The sequence below is a fragment of the Ptychodera flava genome, chromosome 1 (genome assembly GCF_041260155.1).
Source record: "Ptychodera flava strain L36383 chromosome 1, AS_Pfla_20210202, whole genome shotgun sequence".
Lineage (NCBI taxonomy): Eukaryota > Metazoa > Hemichordata > Enteropneusta > Ptychoderidae > Ptychodera > Ptychodera flava.
Window position 1 is genome coordinate 27981726 of NC_091928.1, and position 19584 is coordinate 28001309.

At 37.7% G+C, this 19584-nt stretch overlaps 1 protein-coding gene across 1 annotated transcript in view; it reads right to left on the minus strand.

Moving 5' to 3' along the window:
• Positions 1–301: 301 nt before the first annotated feature.
• The window catches only part of LOC139134185 (arylsulfatase J-like), a 40941-nt gene continuing 21658 nt past the window's right edge, over positions 302–19584 (minus strand). Inside the window, exons 4-15 of the mRNA XM_070701102.1 lie at positions 18397–18500; positions 17735–17841; positions 16972–17039; positions 12147–12248; positions 10740–10803; positions 6023–6120; positions 3775–3917; positions 2604–2662; positions 2004–2121; positions 1634–1677; positions 1279–1374; positions 302–725 (exon numbers count right to left, since the gene is read on the minus strand). Of these exons, the coding sequence (XP_070557203.1) occupies positions 550–725; positions 1279–1374; positions 1634–1677; positions 2004–2121; positions 2604–2662; positions 3775–3917; positions 6023–6120; positions 10740–10803; positions 12147–12248; positions 16972–17039; positions 17735–17841; positions 18397–18500 (1179 nt within the window). The 3' untranslated portion in view covers positions 302–549. The remainder of the gene's footprint in view (positions 726–1278; positions 1375–1633; positions 1678–2003; positions 2122–2603; positions 2663–3774; positions 3918–6022; positions 6121–10739; positions 10804–12146; positions 12249–16971; positions 17040–17734; positions 17842–18396; positions 18501–19584) is intronic.

A 19584-nucleotide genomic window follows, 5' to 3' on the forward strand; every position in this document is an offset into this window, starting at 1 on the left:
TCGGCACTCTTCGGAAAATAGAGGCGAGAGCAACCTGAGGCGAGGCGAACATGGAGGGCTTACGTAAGCGCTTCACACCTTGAACAATGCCCGTTGCTAGTCTGTCTTTCTATTTGTCTATGGTTTCAGCAAAAAAATGAGTTTAGAAGGATTTTCATGCGCTAGAAAAGATAGCACGTTTTAGTTTCTGAAAACCGAAAATTGAGATTGCCGTCCGGCTATTTTATCTAAACATAAATTAATTTACACATTTTTTATGATTTGATCTCGGCATAACCAATAACTTTGCGGAAACATTGCAGATATTGTAGATAACTATTTGAAATGTTTATTCCAACCTTGTTTGTGATGAAGTTACATTCACATCCTAACATGCATAATCTTTAGTTAATTAACATAAATATAGAATAGATATCTGTCACGTTTACTCGAAATCGAGTGGAGACAACATTTAGACTATAATTCATGGCATACGTTCACAATGAAGATATACCGTATGCATCAGGCATTGGCATAAGGCAGGGTGTTAATGGCACTTTGACGAGCATCTTAACACCAGCCAGGTGAATAAACACCGCAAAAATTATCCGGAGAAGAGACTGCGTAATTAGGAGTGCCTTGGATCGGCTGAACAACCTTCAGTCTATGCGCATCAAGTCTTGCTGCCAGTTCTGCTACTTTCTCGGGCATTTCTTCGCTGAGGTCGTTATGCTCAGTTGGGTCGTCTGCGGCCATAAAGGGAATATGATACACACGTTGGTTAGGATATTAAATTGAGCAAACCAAAGCAGGGATGGATGTACCAAAATTGTATGGATCCCGGTGTACACATTCAAGTCTTTGAGGAATAAACTCTCCATGATATTGTATAATGGCAAGCATAAGGAATTTGTTTATGTTTGTATAATACAATAAAATTAATCAAGTTTGTTCTAGTCTGTAAGAATATTGTGGAGGTGTCATAGGCTTTTAATGTCCGTTGAAATTGTAATGTAATAAGCAGATTTCCTTGCAAGACAGTCGGATGCCTGACACAGGCCTTGAAGCGTAAACAATCGCGTTGGACGTGTGTTTTGATCGTGCCAACAAAGAAAACTTACGAACAACGTTACTGACAATCTTGTCGAGGAAACAATACCGAGGAGGAGAGAAATTCACTATGTTGAAGGCTTCTTTTATTTGAAGGCTTGACAAGTCTTATGCCTCATACAATGGTTACGAGAAGGTAATTACGTACAAACAAACCAAGAGTAGGAGGTAATACTTCGATCGTCTTACCTTTAATGTTGTATAGCAATTCGACAATTCCCCAAACCTGCCCCTTTTCAAATTCGTCACCGCTGCAATAGCTTTCGGGAGGTGGTACCCAATTACCTTTGCAAAGTAAAACCAAATACATAAGCGTTTTATGGACGAATGATAAAAACATGTGAATAATAGTGACTCGAATAAGCAGTGTGTACCATTACACGTTCAGGTGACATTTGATTCCCTCACAAAGAATTCTTCAAACTTGTTTCCATTATGAAAAGACAGAAAATACAGTAAACAACCATCACTGAAAAGTGACTGAAATTGTTTTCTCTGGCTAATTAGCGCGTTTTTATTCCTTGACAAATTACTGCGTACTCACTTGGATGCCTGATCCGTCCTTTGATCAATTTATAGTCTCCCACCCTGAAGGAAAATAAGAGGTGTATTATTTGGACGTTCCATGGGTTAAATATAATTGAACGATAACAGACTCAAACGGTGACATGGTAGTTGACCAAACTTGATAGATTCGAGCACCACCTAACTGCTGTCATAATGTCATGATATCATATATTCCATTTCCTCACACAGACAGACAGACAGACACACATTCTCTCTCTGCCTCCCTGCCTCCGTTCCTCCCTGCCTCCCTCCCTCACTGTCTTGTCTTGATGACTTTTCTTACAGCTTTGCAAAACTCAATGCAAACTTTCCATTTACAATGTATTTATGTCGAAAATGCTAAGTACCTAATCGCCTCACTCCGGTCGTCTTGCCATACGTCAATATTATAGACAAACTCCGTGCGAGGTGAAGGGTCACCTTTGGCTATCGTATCCCATACATCAACACCATCCATATCTGGGTCTAACATAACATAAATTACAAATTGTTACATATTTACCACAGTTTACTTGCATCGGAGCGCGCCAACTACTTGGGCTTGATTTGTATCACCTAGACGCCTGTGCGGTGTCAGCCATAAAATACAACGCAAGCCCTCGTTCAAATACTCAGGCTACAGTGCGCCTGCACCACCTCGCCATGGGGTTCTGTTATACATTTCAGTGTTGCTGTAACCGGCTTACAAAATACCGCCGAATAAATAACATCGTTGGCAAAGTTGAAGGTTAACGAAACTGTTAAAATTTGTATCGCATGTGAAGTTTAATAAAACTACAAAAAACCGGTCAATTATTGTACAGACATTTGAATACCAAATGTATCACGCAGCATGAAGACAACTAAGATAAAAAAGTAATAACAAAATAATCCTACTAAAACCACAGGGCTCAGCCACCATGAAGCGTGCTTGCTATCAACATCCTTAACATGGGAGCATACATTACCTGTGTTTCCGCCGGCTAGTTTAACCAATGTTGGAAACCAATCAACGACATGTATCATTCTGAAAGAAGAGCAGAGGAAAACAGGTCGAACACTTAAATTTACACACATATTGGTACATACGTAAACACATACATAGATACATAGATACATAGATACATACATACATATATACATACGTACGTACGTATGTACGTCAGTACCTCCGTAAGTACCTCCGTCCGTCCGTCCATCTACCCATTCATCCATACAAGTATTGCATAAGTTACTCCGTAGCAAGACTATCGGCAAGTTTTCAGCAATACAAAAAACAACCAAAACAATTATACCCGTAGTTGAGAATAAGAGATTCGCATTCAACTTTCGACTTTTCGTTTGAAAGCTCTTTTCACAAAGTCACATTTTTAGAGTAATTATTTATAAAGGTAAGCGATAGAACAAATAGAACATTCTCGACATCAGAACGCTTACAAACCAATTGACACATTCTAGTTTTCCCAGTTCTCCTATGACACCCAAGAGCAACATTCAAGGGCCTCATGAAAATGAAATATCATTGTACATTACGACATGTACACGCGAAGACGATTTTACACAGTAAGTTACACACAGCGTATTTAAGAGCACAAAGTACGGGAAATGAAACACGCCACCGAAGGAACAGAACACAAATCAACATAACTAAAATGAACGAACAAAACTATGGACGATGCTCTACTTTGAAATCTACGCACAGTCCTTAGATCAGAACTAAGGGAGTCTAATAAGCCCTGACAGAAAACTAGTTTAAACACGGAAAATACGACATATATAAGAATCTATTTCCAAAACAGTCATACAAAAAAAAGAAACAGAAACATTAGCGACACACTTGAGAATGTACGAACTCACAACTGTAAAACTAAACTGTGGCAATTTGTGGTGACTCTAGCCCTATATTGACTAGACTTATAATTATAAAGCTTTCCGTATATACCGAAATGTACATAGTGAAGAGTCGCTTGTCCAAAGCAAAGTGCATTGATTTCTCAAAATATTTTACTGTTCTTGGTCTATTGTTGAGGAGAGTAACAGAGTAATGAGAGACGCAAAGAACTAAGTTAAAGATAAAACCAACATCTACGTCAGACCCTATTAAGTCACTAATTGAGAGAGAACATGACATTTACGCACTCTTCATTGACGTAGCTGACGTTTTCCAACATATTACCATGTGCAAATGTGACGACTCGATTTCCACCTTCCCATAGTGTCTTCTTACCGCCACGTAGAGGCCAATTGATGCTCATGTGATCATCTTTTGATGATCCCCCATTCTGAAAGAGAAAAAATCCTTCAATTTCAAAGGTTCATTACGAAGAAGATTGATGCTAATGCTGAAATTGAGATTTCACGATTTATGAGAGGACATAAAGAAGAATGTAACAACAATAGATTTAAAATAAATAATAGAAAGATAGTACTGTCAAATAAATGACGTGTGAACAGAAGCAAACGTTCTCAGGATATTCTATTTCAGGTCAACAGTAGGGTTGCCAACACTATGCTGTTCATGGTATGGTATGGCAGTATAATGGACGGAAGAGTATTGTCTAAACGTACACGGGGTCTTCAAATATCAAAGATTATTTAGTAAGAGGAAAATCAAACGGAACAAACATTCTGGGAAGAAATGGTGACTTCTTACATGGCATTTTAAGAAAAGATAATAACTTATGTCATATAAAAAAGTCCTTATTATCAGAAAAATTTGTAGCCTATTTACCAACATCTATTTCTTATTGTAAAATAAACCTTATTCATCACCTCTTAATCCGAGAATTGACCCTCTGACGCTTGAAGATTTATTCTTATTTTACTTTGTTTTGTAAAGTCGAGAGAATTATGTTAGTAATCCACAAAAGTCCGAGGTCAAGTTACCAAGAGTTGTATAAAAAATACAATTATAAAATAAATTGCTGTATATGAACGTGGTAAGGCGTACAAAGAGGTTACGCTATGCACATTTGTGTATTAAGGCGAACATGATTACTTAACAAAATGGCCACATTCCACCAATATGACAGCCATATTGGATTTTATTTCAAAACAAATTGAAATGCATATTTATCCCAGCGTCTGATACGATGACAAAGTTTAGCGAAACAAATGCGTGCATGGTACATACCACTTTCGGACCCGAAAATAAAACAACACCGCTACAATCTGATAATTTGATTTTATCATATACCCATGCCCATATTGCTTCACCGTAAAATATCAGCCGTGATATTTCACGGTAAACGTCGAGATTTGCACGATTAACATCATTGGTTTAGGAGTTCTCCCGAACTACATTAGCAATTTGTTGGTAAATAACGTAAACAAACAAAATGGCTGCCGCTCCCGGCCTGCGAAGAGATGTCGCCGACGTAAAAAACTGAAGGGCTTCGAGGAACACGGTATTTCTGGTTTCCAAATACGGAAATAAAATGTTGAGTCTTGTAATGTTTTCCCATGGTTTTCCTGTTAAAGTTCTCGTATTTTTTTGGCCAAGCTCTAGCAAACATTCTGCCGTTAGCATGGCGCGGCGCCGGCACTATGCACGGTGTAACTCCCCCCCCCCCCCCCCCCCCCCCCGAGCAGGCAGTGAGCGCGTGGCGTGACAGCGATGTCGCGCGCGACGACTGTTGACATGGCAACTCTTAGGGTAAACAAACAAAATGGCGGCCCCTCTCCGCGCGAGCTCCGTGCCGTACGACGATCGAGCGCGTTCGAAATCAGGATAGATTTAAAGCTGAGGACAGTTTTTGATCGGTTACAATTGTAATAGCATATTGCACCTTGAAAGGTTCCTCCTGTATGACGATTTTTGAATCCCGGTATCTTTCTTCTTGGGGTTCATTGAGATACCGAGGACTTGCAGCGATGTCGCGCGTGATGTTGATTTCGTCGTATACTTTATGAATGAAGCCTGTTCACATAAATATTCCGATATTTATGCGCAAGGCGTAATAAAGTAAAGCCTCAAAATTTGAGGTTTTTCGTACTATTAGTAAAATTATGGGCATGGGTATATGATAAATCTGTTATTACCCAATATCGCCTGTTCCTTGTGTCGTATCAGCATTCGTGTCATTTGTGCTGCGTCAGACACTCGACTTCGTCTCGTGTCTGACGCAGCACAAATGACACTCATGCTGATACGACACAGGAACAGGCGATATTGGGTAAAAACTCTAAGTATCACAAAGGGAATTGACGTATTCGTTCATAACTTTCTATATTAATTTTAATGAAAGAAAATCATCGTCATGATGCTGCATTAATGGACCAGATGAAAAAAGTGTAAAATTTGAAATTGCAAGCTTCTGCAAAATAGTTTTTTGTTGAGGTAAGTTAATGAATGTTGGGTTTGGTTTACCCCTCAGTAAATACTTACATCAGACTGAAATATCAAGAGAGTGTTATCCCATAGTCCGTGTTCCTTGAGGGCTTTAACGACAGTAGCGATCGAGTCGTCCAGAGCTGTTACCATAGCTGTTTGAATTCAAAGATATATTGAGGTGCATGTTACATAAAAAGTTGCATGAACTAAGGTCAAGAAATAATTGATGACATGCAGAACAGCCAATTGTATCAATAATTAACAAATTATTTCAGAAGTCTTGAGTATGGACAATCACTAACATAAATTATTTTTTTCAGGTATCTCAAATGAGTATAGTTTGTAATGTGTTTTTCCCAACCATTTACAGACTCTGTTGAAACACAGTTATCACTGATGTTTGTTAGCTACCAAACATATTTGTCAGTTGCTTCATTTCTAAACTGCAACTGTAGAGTCGATGCTAAATGCTGAACGGCAATCGCGCCGGGAAAAGAGGCCTGAGAAATAGTGTTGCACAAATGTTCTTCTTTTTTATATTCACCATCGTATACCTACTGAACATTATTACATATGTACCACAGTTTACTTGCATCGAAGCGCGCACGTACTACCGGTATTTGCACTGCAGTGCAATACCAAAAATATTGTGCCATTCCTATATGTTAATGAGTATTTACCGATTTTTACCCGGAACTATTTATGTTTGTAAACACAAAAAATTATTATTTTGCAAGATTTCATTTCACCTTGGTTCGGTGCTAGTTATCGTAAAATGGATGACATTTCAAATAAAAACAAACGGTAAAGCAAAATTGCAAATATGTACCTATCACAGTGTGACTCTGTGAGGAGGATTTTGTTATCCGGAAGAGCAGTTGTCGTCAGCGAAGCAAAAAAACATTGACAACGGGCGACGTCGGCGCAGCGTAGCCACTACTACCGGGTCCAAGTACAACTTACTTCCAAGTAAGCTGTAAGTGTAAAGCCCAGATTCGCCAGTGTTTTAACCGAAGTTGAAGTTAACCAACATGCAGGTGTACCGCCGAACACCGTGGCTCAACTTAGCGGCCATAAAAACATCAGAAGCCTGGATCATACGCGGTAGCTCCGAGCGACTAACAGTAACAAATGAGCGACATTCTCACTGGCGGTCTGCCGAAGTTTTCAGCCTAATCCTGCCATAACTTCACAACAAGCAAGTGCTGTCGCGGGTATGTTTAATGCAACAATTAACATTGAGACATTTAATTTCAACTTCACCGTCGAAGGCAACTGCAACCAAACAAGTGTCAGTGACGTACACGCCACAGGGATGCCTGCCACGAAAAGACGTCGCCCCATGGTTATGTACGACTCGGACGACGAATAAACAGTCAACATTTTCAGAGACGTTTTTGCCAGTAGTTTTCTCAACGGACATTCCCTGTTTCCAGTCAGAACGTCCGTTTTACGTGCAGTTAACTCTGTTTTCCGTTAGGTGTTGTACTGCAGCTCGTGTAGGTGTAACTGAGCTCGCAGGAGCTGGGAAGCATAATGAATAGTCATTTGTAATGGTGTTCACCGATTTTCATTAGTCGATGCAGCAAAGATGTGCTTGCAGGGTACACGTGAGTTACGTCTGTTTGAAATTGTACTGATTTCGAGCAAAGGTGGTATATGTCAATGCTTTTTATTATACGTTGTTTGAGAAATGACGTATAAATTTAGGTATTTGCACTGCATCGAGTAAGTTAATGAGCTACATAGATAATGTACAAACTTAAAATTTCAGATTTAGGTAAGACGTGCAATAAACATAGGGCCAAAGTCCCTGAAGCTACTACAGACATGGATTCTAAATTAAGTATTTCCTGACTGTATGAAATTATCTCGCTAAGGTCATCCTAGGGACTTGTCTGAACAGCGGTTTTGAAAAAACAAGCGACTCAAACAGTTGACAGAGCTCTGCTGTGTTATGTAGAGAATAACCTTTTGTGACACATGTATTGATAAAGAAGGTGAATATCTTTAATAGCTCATTTCAGGATGGCCTGACCAAAAATGGAAAAAAATTCCGTAAAAATACAGATTTGCATATTTCATCACAATTTGAACAAATCTACGTTGGGTTATCCCTAGGGACCTGTATACCAAATAACAAAGCTGTCTGACCAGTGGTTATGAAGAAGAAGATTTTTTACCAAAAACGCCTTTTTTGCATATTTGCATATTTTCAACAATATCAAAAAATTTATAAATTTATAATTTATAAAAATATTTTCTCAAAATCATATTTTATCCACACAACAAATATCAAATCAGCAAGTACTGCAGTTCTCAAGATATTGGAGTGGACGGACGCCTCACAAGCGGACATACATACATACATACACACATACTGAAGGTGGATGCCGGACGGATACCCATCCCAATAGCTTCTATAGACTATATTAGTCTATAGTAGCTAATAAACGAAAGTTAATTACATTCTAATTAAAGTAAACAAGACTTGCTCAAATCAAGATTTACGTCATAACAAACAGCATATATCTGTCAGGTTATAAAGAATCTTGAGCTGGTTACATGTATCTTTTAATATCAGTATTTTCATCCTATTAACCGAGCACATTTTAACTTTCAATAACATTGTAAGTAAGTTCTGTTGAATAAGTTGAGACTGTAGTACTCAGAGAAAGCACACTGAAGAGAGACAATGATTGAAACTTAAGAAGTTCAAGGTCATCAAAAGCATTATAAGGAATCATGTAACACTTTCATTGCACTGTTTACACAGATTGCATAATTGCTATAAATAGCACATAAGGAATCTTACAGCCCAGCTTTACCATAAAACCCTATCACTTTGACCACTCTTTTAATTGACCACTCTATTTTTTCCTCAAAAAGTAATTTTATTTTATCCTTACCAAGTCAACCATAAATGGAAATTAGATCTTTCTCTATCTCTATTTATTTGACCACCCTATCATGACAAACTATCATGAGAAATTTCTTTTAGGTAACATACAGGGCACAATAAATGACGGTTCAGAATATATCAAAGTTGGGATTCAGGAAAGTTGCCTTTACATGTTTTAATCCTCCAAGATGGTAAGCATTTCACTATGAACTGTCAAAAACAGTTGAACTCTCTGATAATGCCACACTAAAATTATTTTGGCTTTGATGATTTCCTAATTAATTCAATTATTTAAAATCATATAAATTATTTTTTTTCTGGGTGAATTGATAGGGTTTATACAGTACAAGAATTCATACAATGTAAGTCAAATTTTGACCAAAAATGACAAAAAAATTCCTTAAAAATACACATTTGCATATTTCATCACAATTTGAACAAATCTAAGTTGGGTTATCCCTAGGGACCTGTATACCAAATAACAAAGCTGTCTGACCAGCGGTTATGAAGAAGAAGATTTTTTACCAAAAACACCTTTTTGGCATTAATTTGCCTATTTTCAACAATATCAAAAAATTAAAAAAAAACCAGTTTCTCAAAATCATATTTTTCATCTACACAACAAATATCAAATCAGTAAGTACTGCGGTTCTCAAGATATTTGAGTGGACGGACGCCTCACAAACGGACATACATACATACATACATACATACATACATACATACATACATACATACATACATACATACATACATACATACATACATACATACATACATACATACATACATACATACATACATACATACATACATACATACATACATACATACATACATACAGACTGACGACGGACGCCGGACGGATACCCATCCCAATAGCTTCTATAGACTATAGTCTATAGTAGCTAAAAACACTGTATTATAAAGACATACAGGTAAGGTGCAATTGTACTTTTAATCATTTATTTATTTGCAATGTAGGCCCGTACGTACAACCATGGGGTTGTGCGATTGCAGCAATTTAATTTATTTCTACGCAGTCTTGGTATTGATGGAACACTAACATGCTCTTGTGAAAGATTTAAAATTATGATTAATCTTCATGCATATGCATACTAGCCGATTGCGTTCTTAGGATTGTGGAAATGGTGATTATTTACAAATTTACGAGTAAAATGTTAAGGCAATAAAAGTCTGTGGCGGGAAAATGCTGACCCAAGTGGAAGGACACTGGTTTACTTTTATCGTCGGGCTGTGATATTTGTAATGTCCTTTACTTAAACGATGATTTGAAAAAAAAATCAGGTTAAAATGTATGATGTTGCTTGACTTTATTGCTAGTCTCATGGCAAATCATTTTATGATGCCATCCAGTCCTGAGAAATAGGGCATCAATGTCGCCATCTACTTAAGCAAATGATAAAAGTGTGCAAGTTAAACGTATCTCTCAAACGATTGTCATATAAATATCTTTTAATTTTCAGGTAACTTAAATAATTTTTTATACATGAAAATGGCCGATAATGTTATTTCTTGGAAAGTTGGCAGACGTATATGTATATGGATTGATTAACAAATTTCCGGTTGATTCGTGTAAACGTTTAACATGCTTTCTTTGGCATGTCTTGAAAATGTATTGTTAAGAAACATGTCTGTTGCATTTGTGAGAGGTCTGTAAAGTTTTATATTAATATATAACATGTCAGAAGAAATATATATTTCAACTTTCCATTACAACACAAGGTTAAAAAGTCAAGGAAAGTGGTAATACAATTATGGTATCAGAGATAAGTGATGATTTGTATAGGATATGTCTTTCTGTAAGTCTGACGTAACTTAAATCAACAATAGATAAATCTAGCTTACCCATCAATTTCCTTCGATTATCATTCTTCACAAATTCGTACTTATTCAGATAGAAATCCGGCACCTTTGTTTAGGTAAAACATTGAACATGATCATGATGGCAATGGGAATACATTTTGAAAATAATAATAATAATAATAATAATAATAATAATAATAATAATAATAATAATACATGCACTATTCATTTGTTGCCTACCCTAGAAATGCATCCTCGTGCATGTGGCGTTAATGTTGATGATTGCCAATCCGCAGGTGTACATCATCGACATTACCTCCATCTCGAGAGATAATAACCAAATTGTGATACTTACCCTGACACCATGTGTTTTTAATTATATTACGCAGGACAAGTAGTACGTCCAAACAGTTGCAGAGAAACAGTGGTTACACTATAGAACTAGTCAATGATAGTCTACAGCAGTCACTGCAACCAGCTTTCTTTCAAATTACTATTCCTGTACTTGCTTTCAAATAATTTCTGAGAATCGAATACCTTGATTTTAACTGCCACGTGTGCTTACAGTTTCCTTGGATTAAACCGCAGTTTACATATACCGGACATGTCTTTCTATCCAATCAGTGCACAACCATTTGTTATGGGCAAAAAAGACACATTTAGCTCTCCTGAAGGCAATTTCTTGGTCGCAGGATTAGGGAAATGAATTTTGTGCCTGAGTAAAATCCTCACCAATTTTACTCAAATGATTTGTCGTTTGTTCAATCCCTGATAGATGACTATTCAAACATGGAAAAAGCAGGTGATTGAAAGAGCAATATAATAAGTTGAACCACAGCGAGGCACCACGGATTTTAATTTACGTAAGTAGATATCCAACATACACATAAAAAATTATTGTTCAGGGCACGAAATATAATTTTTTCAAAAATGGTCAAATATTACAAACACGCACCAATAATCCAGCACCTGCACAGTGACCTTGTTTTAGCTATTAAACATGTTCGAAATCATCATCCAATAATTCCATGAAAATTTCTTCAAAAACTGTTGGATTCTATGGCATCTTTTAAATCTGCGATGTGTTTTAAAAATTTTTTGAACCAAAAGGCAAGTGCAGCATCTTGAAAATAGGTGTCAATGGTATCCTGATTGATTGTCATCATTGTTGTAAAAATTGACGTCACATTATTAAAATTGTTTATATAACATTGAAAATATGGTAATTTCTAGTGCAAAAACGATAGAAAATAGGATGATTTGACATGTTCAAGGATAAAGATAACAACATTTTATACATGGATACCGAGGATGTTGATCTGGCAATCTTCCCGCACCACGACGAAATTACGTGCACTCAAGTATTGTAAGCCATGTGGGACTAGCAAAACTGTTATTTCCGGTAATATAGGTAGCTCAGAAAGCACTTAATTTTGTGTGATTACATACCTGAAGAGGTAGATGCACACTCTGAGTGGAGAAGAACATAAACAGCGGCTTACTGTTGTCGTGATTGGCCACGTATTCCGCAGCTTTTTCTCCAAAAAGATACTGTTGGATAAAATGCCACGCATTAAAACATGTTTGTAGCAGAGTATTACTCGAAAAAGAGGCACAGTTTGATAAATCGTCTATCAATAAATATGTCCGCAGCAGGATGCCAATTAATACTACTTCATTTGACGTAACTTTCTGCTGCAAAGTCTTCTTCGATGTAGATGAAAATTATAAAATAATTAACGCCCCATTACGTGTCTCTTTGCTTTCCTTTGAATAACATGGTTTGAAATCATACGCAGTTTATCTAAAATATTTACCAAAGTGTGACCACGTTGGTGACAATTGTACAAAATTTACTAGGATTTAAAAATATAATTTTTGAGTTCCAACTCAAATATGACCTCCACAAATGTACGCTTAAGTGAATTCAATCGACCAAATCCATTTCCAAGCATTAGAATAGTTTCATTTTCAAAGACAATGTGGCTCAGTAATTGGATATCCTAAACATCTCTCCGAAGATTTCAGGATAATTTATGGTATGTAAATGTAGAGGATACAGTTAAATGGAAATTAACAAAAGTGCAAAGGTGACATGGCATACAAAGAGACCACGGCAAAAATTTAGCGAAACTCTACACAGCAATAGAACATAGAAGTATCAAAGTTCACCATTGTAATATGGACTAAAGTAATATTTAGACTGCGGGTTCTTGACCACTTCTCCTATTTTCGGCCTTAATTTTTAAAAAGAAACCCCACAACTCCTTTTTGGTGTTGATGGAGGGGTTCAGATCCCTCCCCTGTACTCCCCAATCCCTTGTGGCGCAGCAGCCAATTTGGAAGATTCTTTTTAGACATAGGTGTTAATGTGTATCATGATATAAAGCAAACATGAAAATACAAAAAAAACACATGTCCGTAACTTAAGCTGATCTTAATGAAGGGCAGTGGTTGTAAGTGCCCGGGGGAGTACTGTGACATTCACAATTTCTAGGTCAAAAGGGGGTCGTGCATGAAGCTGTGCTGGGGTGACAAATACGCTGTTCCTTTGTGGAAGATGTGGGTACGAAAATGTGTTAATGCTGCTGCACCAAGAGCAGAGGGATTTTGTAAGGAAATAGCAGTGAAGGGTTATACGATATTTATTCAGGGACGTGCATTTTATTTCCATCCAGAGGTAGGTTATGAAAGGGTAAAGTAAAAAAGGTGATGCAGAGATATAGTTGATAGTGAGAGCAGAGGGACCTTGCAAGGAATAGAGAGACGGATATAAAACCATGTTTATCAGGTGACGGACATTTTACATCCATTTAGAGGTTGTGGTGAAGGGTAAACTTAAGGAGCTTGTATATAGATGTAGTTATGGCCTACCAAGTGCTCGGGATTCGGGATCTTAACTTCAATCAAACACTTCATGCAGTTAAGAACTGCCTGCAGAGCTGACACATGGATGTTGCCGAAAGGCGTTGTCTCGGAGCTGGCCCCCAGATGTCTTGGATAGTTACGATCTCAAATCAGCCATAGACTCACCAAATATATTCAGGGGAAGGGGAAGGGGGTGAAGTTCCACCTGGCATACAGGGTCAACATTGGGCTAGACAAACCATATGGTAACCCAAATGACTCAGAGCTGTGTTGCACAACAGACAAAAGGTACTCATATAGGCCAGTGAGATTGATGCTGTGCTAGACGAGGTCTGCCCCACTCTTCTGGAGACATTGGAAAAGTGGACACAGAGGGGATCAGGCTAGGTGGTTGATTGAGTTACCACCTTCTGGCGGGAAATCACTCAATAACAGCCCCTGACACTGAGCAAAATGCTTGATATACAACAATATGTACGTATATATTGATTCTGAAAATTCGTCGAATACGTTAAGTATGGACATACGTATACTGATAAAATGCATATTTAGTGTACCTTTGGTGTGCAAAGATCTGCATTATGTATTCTCTTGATTTGAATAGATATACGCTACGTATATCAACATATTTAAATGTTCCACATACACAGGTATACGTTACGTATGCAATTAATTTCGTGTTCCATATATGTCAATACACGTAATTAAGCGTTTTGTCCAGTGTGAGAGGTACTCTTATATCAACCACCAGAAGACCTCGGAAACAAGAAGGCAATCATTAACATAAAAATAAAGATGAAAGCTACTTACACTTGATGCTCTGCTCAGCTTTGTTTCCCGCAAAACATCATGTGGACAGAGCATCTATTCACCCCATCAAGGTAGGACTGGATGACGCCTTCAACATCAATGCCCCCACCCATCTCCAAAATAGGTAACGTCGAGGGACAGAAAGGCCAGGCCATAAATGTCTTTGGCAGGGACAAAGTCATCATTGTCCTCCACATTAGCAAGCAGCAGATCATCCTCCAATACCGCACCTTGCAGCTGTACCTCTCTTTGACTGTGGCTGAAGAAGGTCTATCACAACCCAAAGTTTGCACAGAGCCTCTGGATGGAGCTATACATCCGCGATTGATAAAGAAATCTGGAAGTGGTCGACCTCCACGTTTGAAAAGGACCCCTACAAGTTGATGTACAACTCCATCTTTGGAAAAACCAAGGAGAACCTCCTCAAAAGGGTCGACCTCTAGCCTGTGTGGGCACATGAGGAGGACAAGTTACGGCACTTGCTGGCCAGCCCTGCCTATGCACGGGCCAACATCTTAGATGATGAACTCGCAGCAGTCCACCTTCACAAGTGCTGGCTCGTCCTCAGCTGCCCTGTGTATGTGGGCATGAGGATCCTGGACCTCTTGAAGCTCAACATGTACGACTTCTTCTACAACCAGATGAAGGCCCAGTATTGGAGCACCTCCAGCTACTCTACACAGACACTGACTCACTCCTCCTTGAGGACGTCTTACAGGACTTAGTCAGGTGCTGGGCCCTCTACAACATGTCTAACTACCCACCTGTCTCTTCCCCTACAGCCAAGAGAACCATAAGGTGCTTGGCAAGATGGTCCAGGCGAACTAAACTTCCATGTTAGTTCATGGTCATATGACCATAGTCAAACATGGTAGTTCATGGTCGACCATAGTCAACCAGGTTTTGCTAAATGGCACGATCTAAAGTGGTCAACCATAGTCACCAACAATGGTCAACCATGGTCAAACAGGGTTTGTAAAATGGCTCGACTTACCATGGTAAGCCATGGTCACAAACCATTGTCAACAGCACACACCAACCTTGTCAACCATGTTAAACCATAGTGGACAACCATTGTAATCAACAATGGCTGTTAGTAACCATCAAATAAAAACCACGCTCATCAATCATGGTCAGTCATGGTGATAGACAAAGGTCACCAGCAAAGGAGAACTGTCAGGTTTCATATCTTTAGATTCACAGACAAAGTTGTGTAATAATATACCTTTGGTATGCAAAATACAGTGCTTCACAAGTATGGTGCAGGAACAAAAGATACCAGGATGTCAGTGTCCTTGAAGACACGACATTAGTGGCTTAATCCCCATTCATTACTTTGAGGATTCCGGGCGACCTTGAAAGCAGAATTCATGACGTCTATTTTTTCTTCTATATAGATGCAAGTTCCCTTGATATATTAGTATACGCTTTAACAGTCCTCACCAAGACAGAGTAGGCCTAATTCTTCCATAGGCGGCGTGTGCCTATGAAGTCCATTCAAAGGTCTTTTAGCACCCCCTTCAACTAAGGGATGATAGCATTACTCTAACCCTGTAGATCGAAAATGACAGCGATGCACAACTAGTCGTTCCGGCTATTCCTCTTAAACTTTATTTTGTACCAAACCTGCCCTTAAACTATCTTGACTTGTTGCCCCACTCTCCCAGGTCAAGCTACAGTTCAATGAACATGGAAGAGGGACTGGGACTCCAGGGGCTAAATAGAGTTAGGGGATTAATATGCTAGTGCTTTCTGTGCCATAACTTATTGTCCCTATGCAAGACCTCTCTGCACCACCACAATAGTATACACAGCTATAATAATAGCAAATGTTGAACAAGGAGAAGTAGAAACTGCTATTTCGGCAATAGTACAAATATGGTCATGTACGAAAACAGCTGTAACAACAGCATATATGACAGAAGCCATAGAAGAAATAGGAATAACAGCCATTTTAATGATATTTGTTGTACTAATACTGGCTTCTATTCCATAGATACCAGCAGAAATTATAGTAGTTACAGACGTACCAATAGAGACAAGCATACACATTATAGCGAGATCAGTCATACTAACAGCCGTATTCGTCTGGCTTCCATTATTTATCATGTAATGTACGACCTTTGACATAAGTAAACCTAACAGCATAAAAAGTGTACAAGCGTCATATTTTCCCCTGACTTATGCTGCTAATGTTAACAGAAGTCCACCATGCCGCAAGGGATTGGGGAGTAGAGGGAGGGGCCTGAACTTCTTCATCAACACTGAAAAGGTGTTGGAGGTTAATTTTAAAAAAGGGCTAAAAGAGGGAAAAGTGGCCCTGAACCCCAGTCTATATACTACCTACGTAAACCTTAAGATATGTTTGAAGTGCTTAAGCGTTCAAAAATAAAGGAGGGAAGAAAAGTTTTCCAATAAGAGATACAGGGTGAAGTAAAAAAGTCACCATCTAGATTCAAGTGGAAAGCATAACTTGAGTTGTTTTTGATTTATAATACTATCATCACTTCCCTGTTGAGATTGAACCTGAGAAGACATAGTAGGCATCTGGTTAACTTCGGAAATGAATTAGTTATTTTATCAAAATAATCACTACCGTTGAATAGACACCCTTCTGGTCCCTGTCTGGTACTAAGTCTTCCCTTAAATCTAAATGATTTTGACCTGCAAAACACATTAAGACAAATGTAGTTATAATTTGACATAATGACAAAACAGAAGAGGTAATTTGATGTGTTTATGTGTGGTAAAGATATTCCGTGTATTGACTGACTGAGCTGATGTCTCTATATTCAGAGATATTTAGCCGCTTTTTTCGATATGATCTGTCGTTGCATTACATGGTCTGAGATCATGTGATGTTACGACATGGTATGTTGTTATGTAATGTAAGTTGGTGTTGTTTATGTAATGTGGCATAGTATTATGTGGCATGATATGATGTGATAAATTGTTATGTGTTGTGATATGATGTGACGTGACATGTTATACTACAATATGATATGATATTGCATGGTGTGATATCCTATGATATACAATAACAAAAATGATCAGTATGCCACAATGTTGCTGTTGTTTGATGATGATGATGGTTGGTATTGATGATAGCAACAAGAGGTATGCATTGCCATGGTAACGAATACAGTAAGAAAGACACTGATGTGACTAAGCTGGCACAAATTATGTAACTATTGAACAGTAAACGATATCAGGACATAACGCTAGATATTTTGTTAAAACGTGGATACTATATTTCTCCCGGGAATGTTATCATAAGTGTATTGCAACTCAGAAGCGACTTTTATTTCGGGACAGAAGATTAAACGTTTTAGTTAAATAAGGACTTTTGATGGACCCACCTACGGTATGGTTGAAGTAATCATGTGTGCCGCTATAGTAGCCATAAAAATGATCAAAACCTCGTCCGTTTGGTGTGTAGTCGTAATTACAGTAGCCTAGATGCCATCTGTGAAAAAACGCAGAATATTTCGCTTGTGTTATGACGTACTGTTTTATTTAGTATCTTGTTTCAAATACATTCGGTATATTAATATTTCATTTGAGTCCAGATTTGGGCATAGAATCGTGATATACATCTCTTTTAAATATTTGTAATCGTAACATACATCTCTTAACTATATCCTGGTAAGACGGGTTAATAAATACAAGAAATTTATTAAAGTTCTTAAAAGGAAATTCCCCTTTGAACATACTAAGCATTGTTTGTGGTCTTGTTCAACAAAAAATCATTTGTTTTCGGTTGTACTATACAAACCTTACTCTCAAGTGTAATAAGGAATAAAAGAAACGTCATCTACTTCATGATAATGCAGTCTTCGTCCAATGATTAGCAAAGATGCCTAAATGACGCGCTTGATAAAATTTGAATAGTTTAACACAGTACGAGTAACTATTTTGAAAATAAGATATGCAAGGTCTAAAATATGTCTAGAGTTCTGACTTGATATTTAATATTTAAGATCAGGGTACACGAAAGAAAGTTATATAAGACGTTACTTACTTTCCAACCATGTAGGTTGTGTAACCTTCCTCCTGCAATTTCTCTGGAAGTGTCGTAAAGTTTAGGGGAAGGCCGGTTGGCCAGTGCCTGTTCAATACGTCATGCTAGTGACAAAAAGCCAAAATTGACAGGTTTACATTTCAGACGATTATCAGACATACGAACCACTAAAGCAACTTTTGCAGGTGTCATTATCAAAGTTTAAAAAACGGGATTTCCTTCATTATATTTGTTAGCCAATGCATGATAAAAAACCATTAGCGGAATCTGCGAAGTTGCATTCATATACAGGTAACATGATTGAAATGTAAATGAGTTCAGCAACATTTGAAAATATTTCACCAGCAATTTCATTGGAAGGGATATATTTTGTCATAATTATGGAAGAGATAACATTGTATGGATCAAAGCGTCCATGCGTAACTTTTCCCATATTAGTTGTTATTATAATTTGTTAAATTTGGCAATTAAAAGTTTCCTTGAAATTTCAAACCATAGTCAATTATATACGTTGAACAAATACTTTAAAATTGACATCATATCCCAATAAGGTTTATCAATCGGGTTCAAATCAACTTAATAATATCATCATATTGTTCGGATCAGATTTGTGAGCTCTGCACATTAAAAGTGCACTGATGCGAATTTTAATGCTACAACATTAGTAACAGTTTGTGTGCGAATTCATGGTGCCTCGTCAGTACTGTACAATGTGAATAACATATTAACCATATTTTATGAAAATGACCCTTTTGTCAAAAGTAATAAAAAACTTGGTATGCAAAATTATAATCATTAATTTCACTACTGCTTACGTTGAAAAATTTCTCGATGATATTATATGATATTTAAGGTTATAACACGAAGTTTTGGCGATACCGCGTCGTAGTCGAGTGCTGCGTCCGTCAAAATATACCTTTATCATACATGCATGCTTTGGTTGTGACTGTTTTCCTACTGACGTTCCGAAATTAGCGATGAAATCAACTGGAAGCGACATTTCTTGCTCATCGCTGTACTCATAAAAAGTTGGTTGCTAAGGAGTAATGACAACAGTATCATTTCTTGATATTATTCCGCTGTTGAGCCATTCCACTTCAAGGGAGGGTTTATATGGCACTCTTTTAAAGATTAAGATGTCGACACAGGTTTTCACGATTTGAAGATTTATTTTAAGTTAAAATGGCA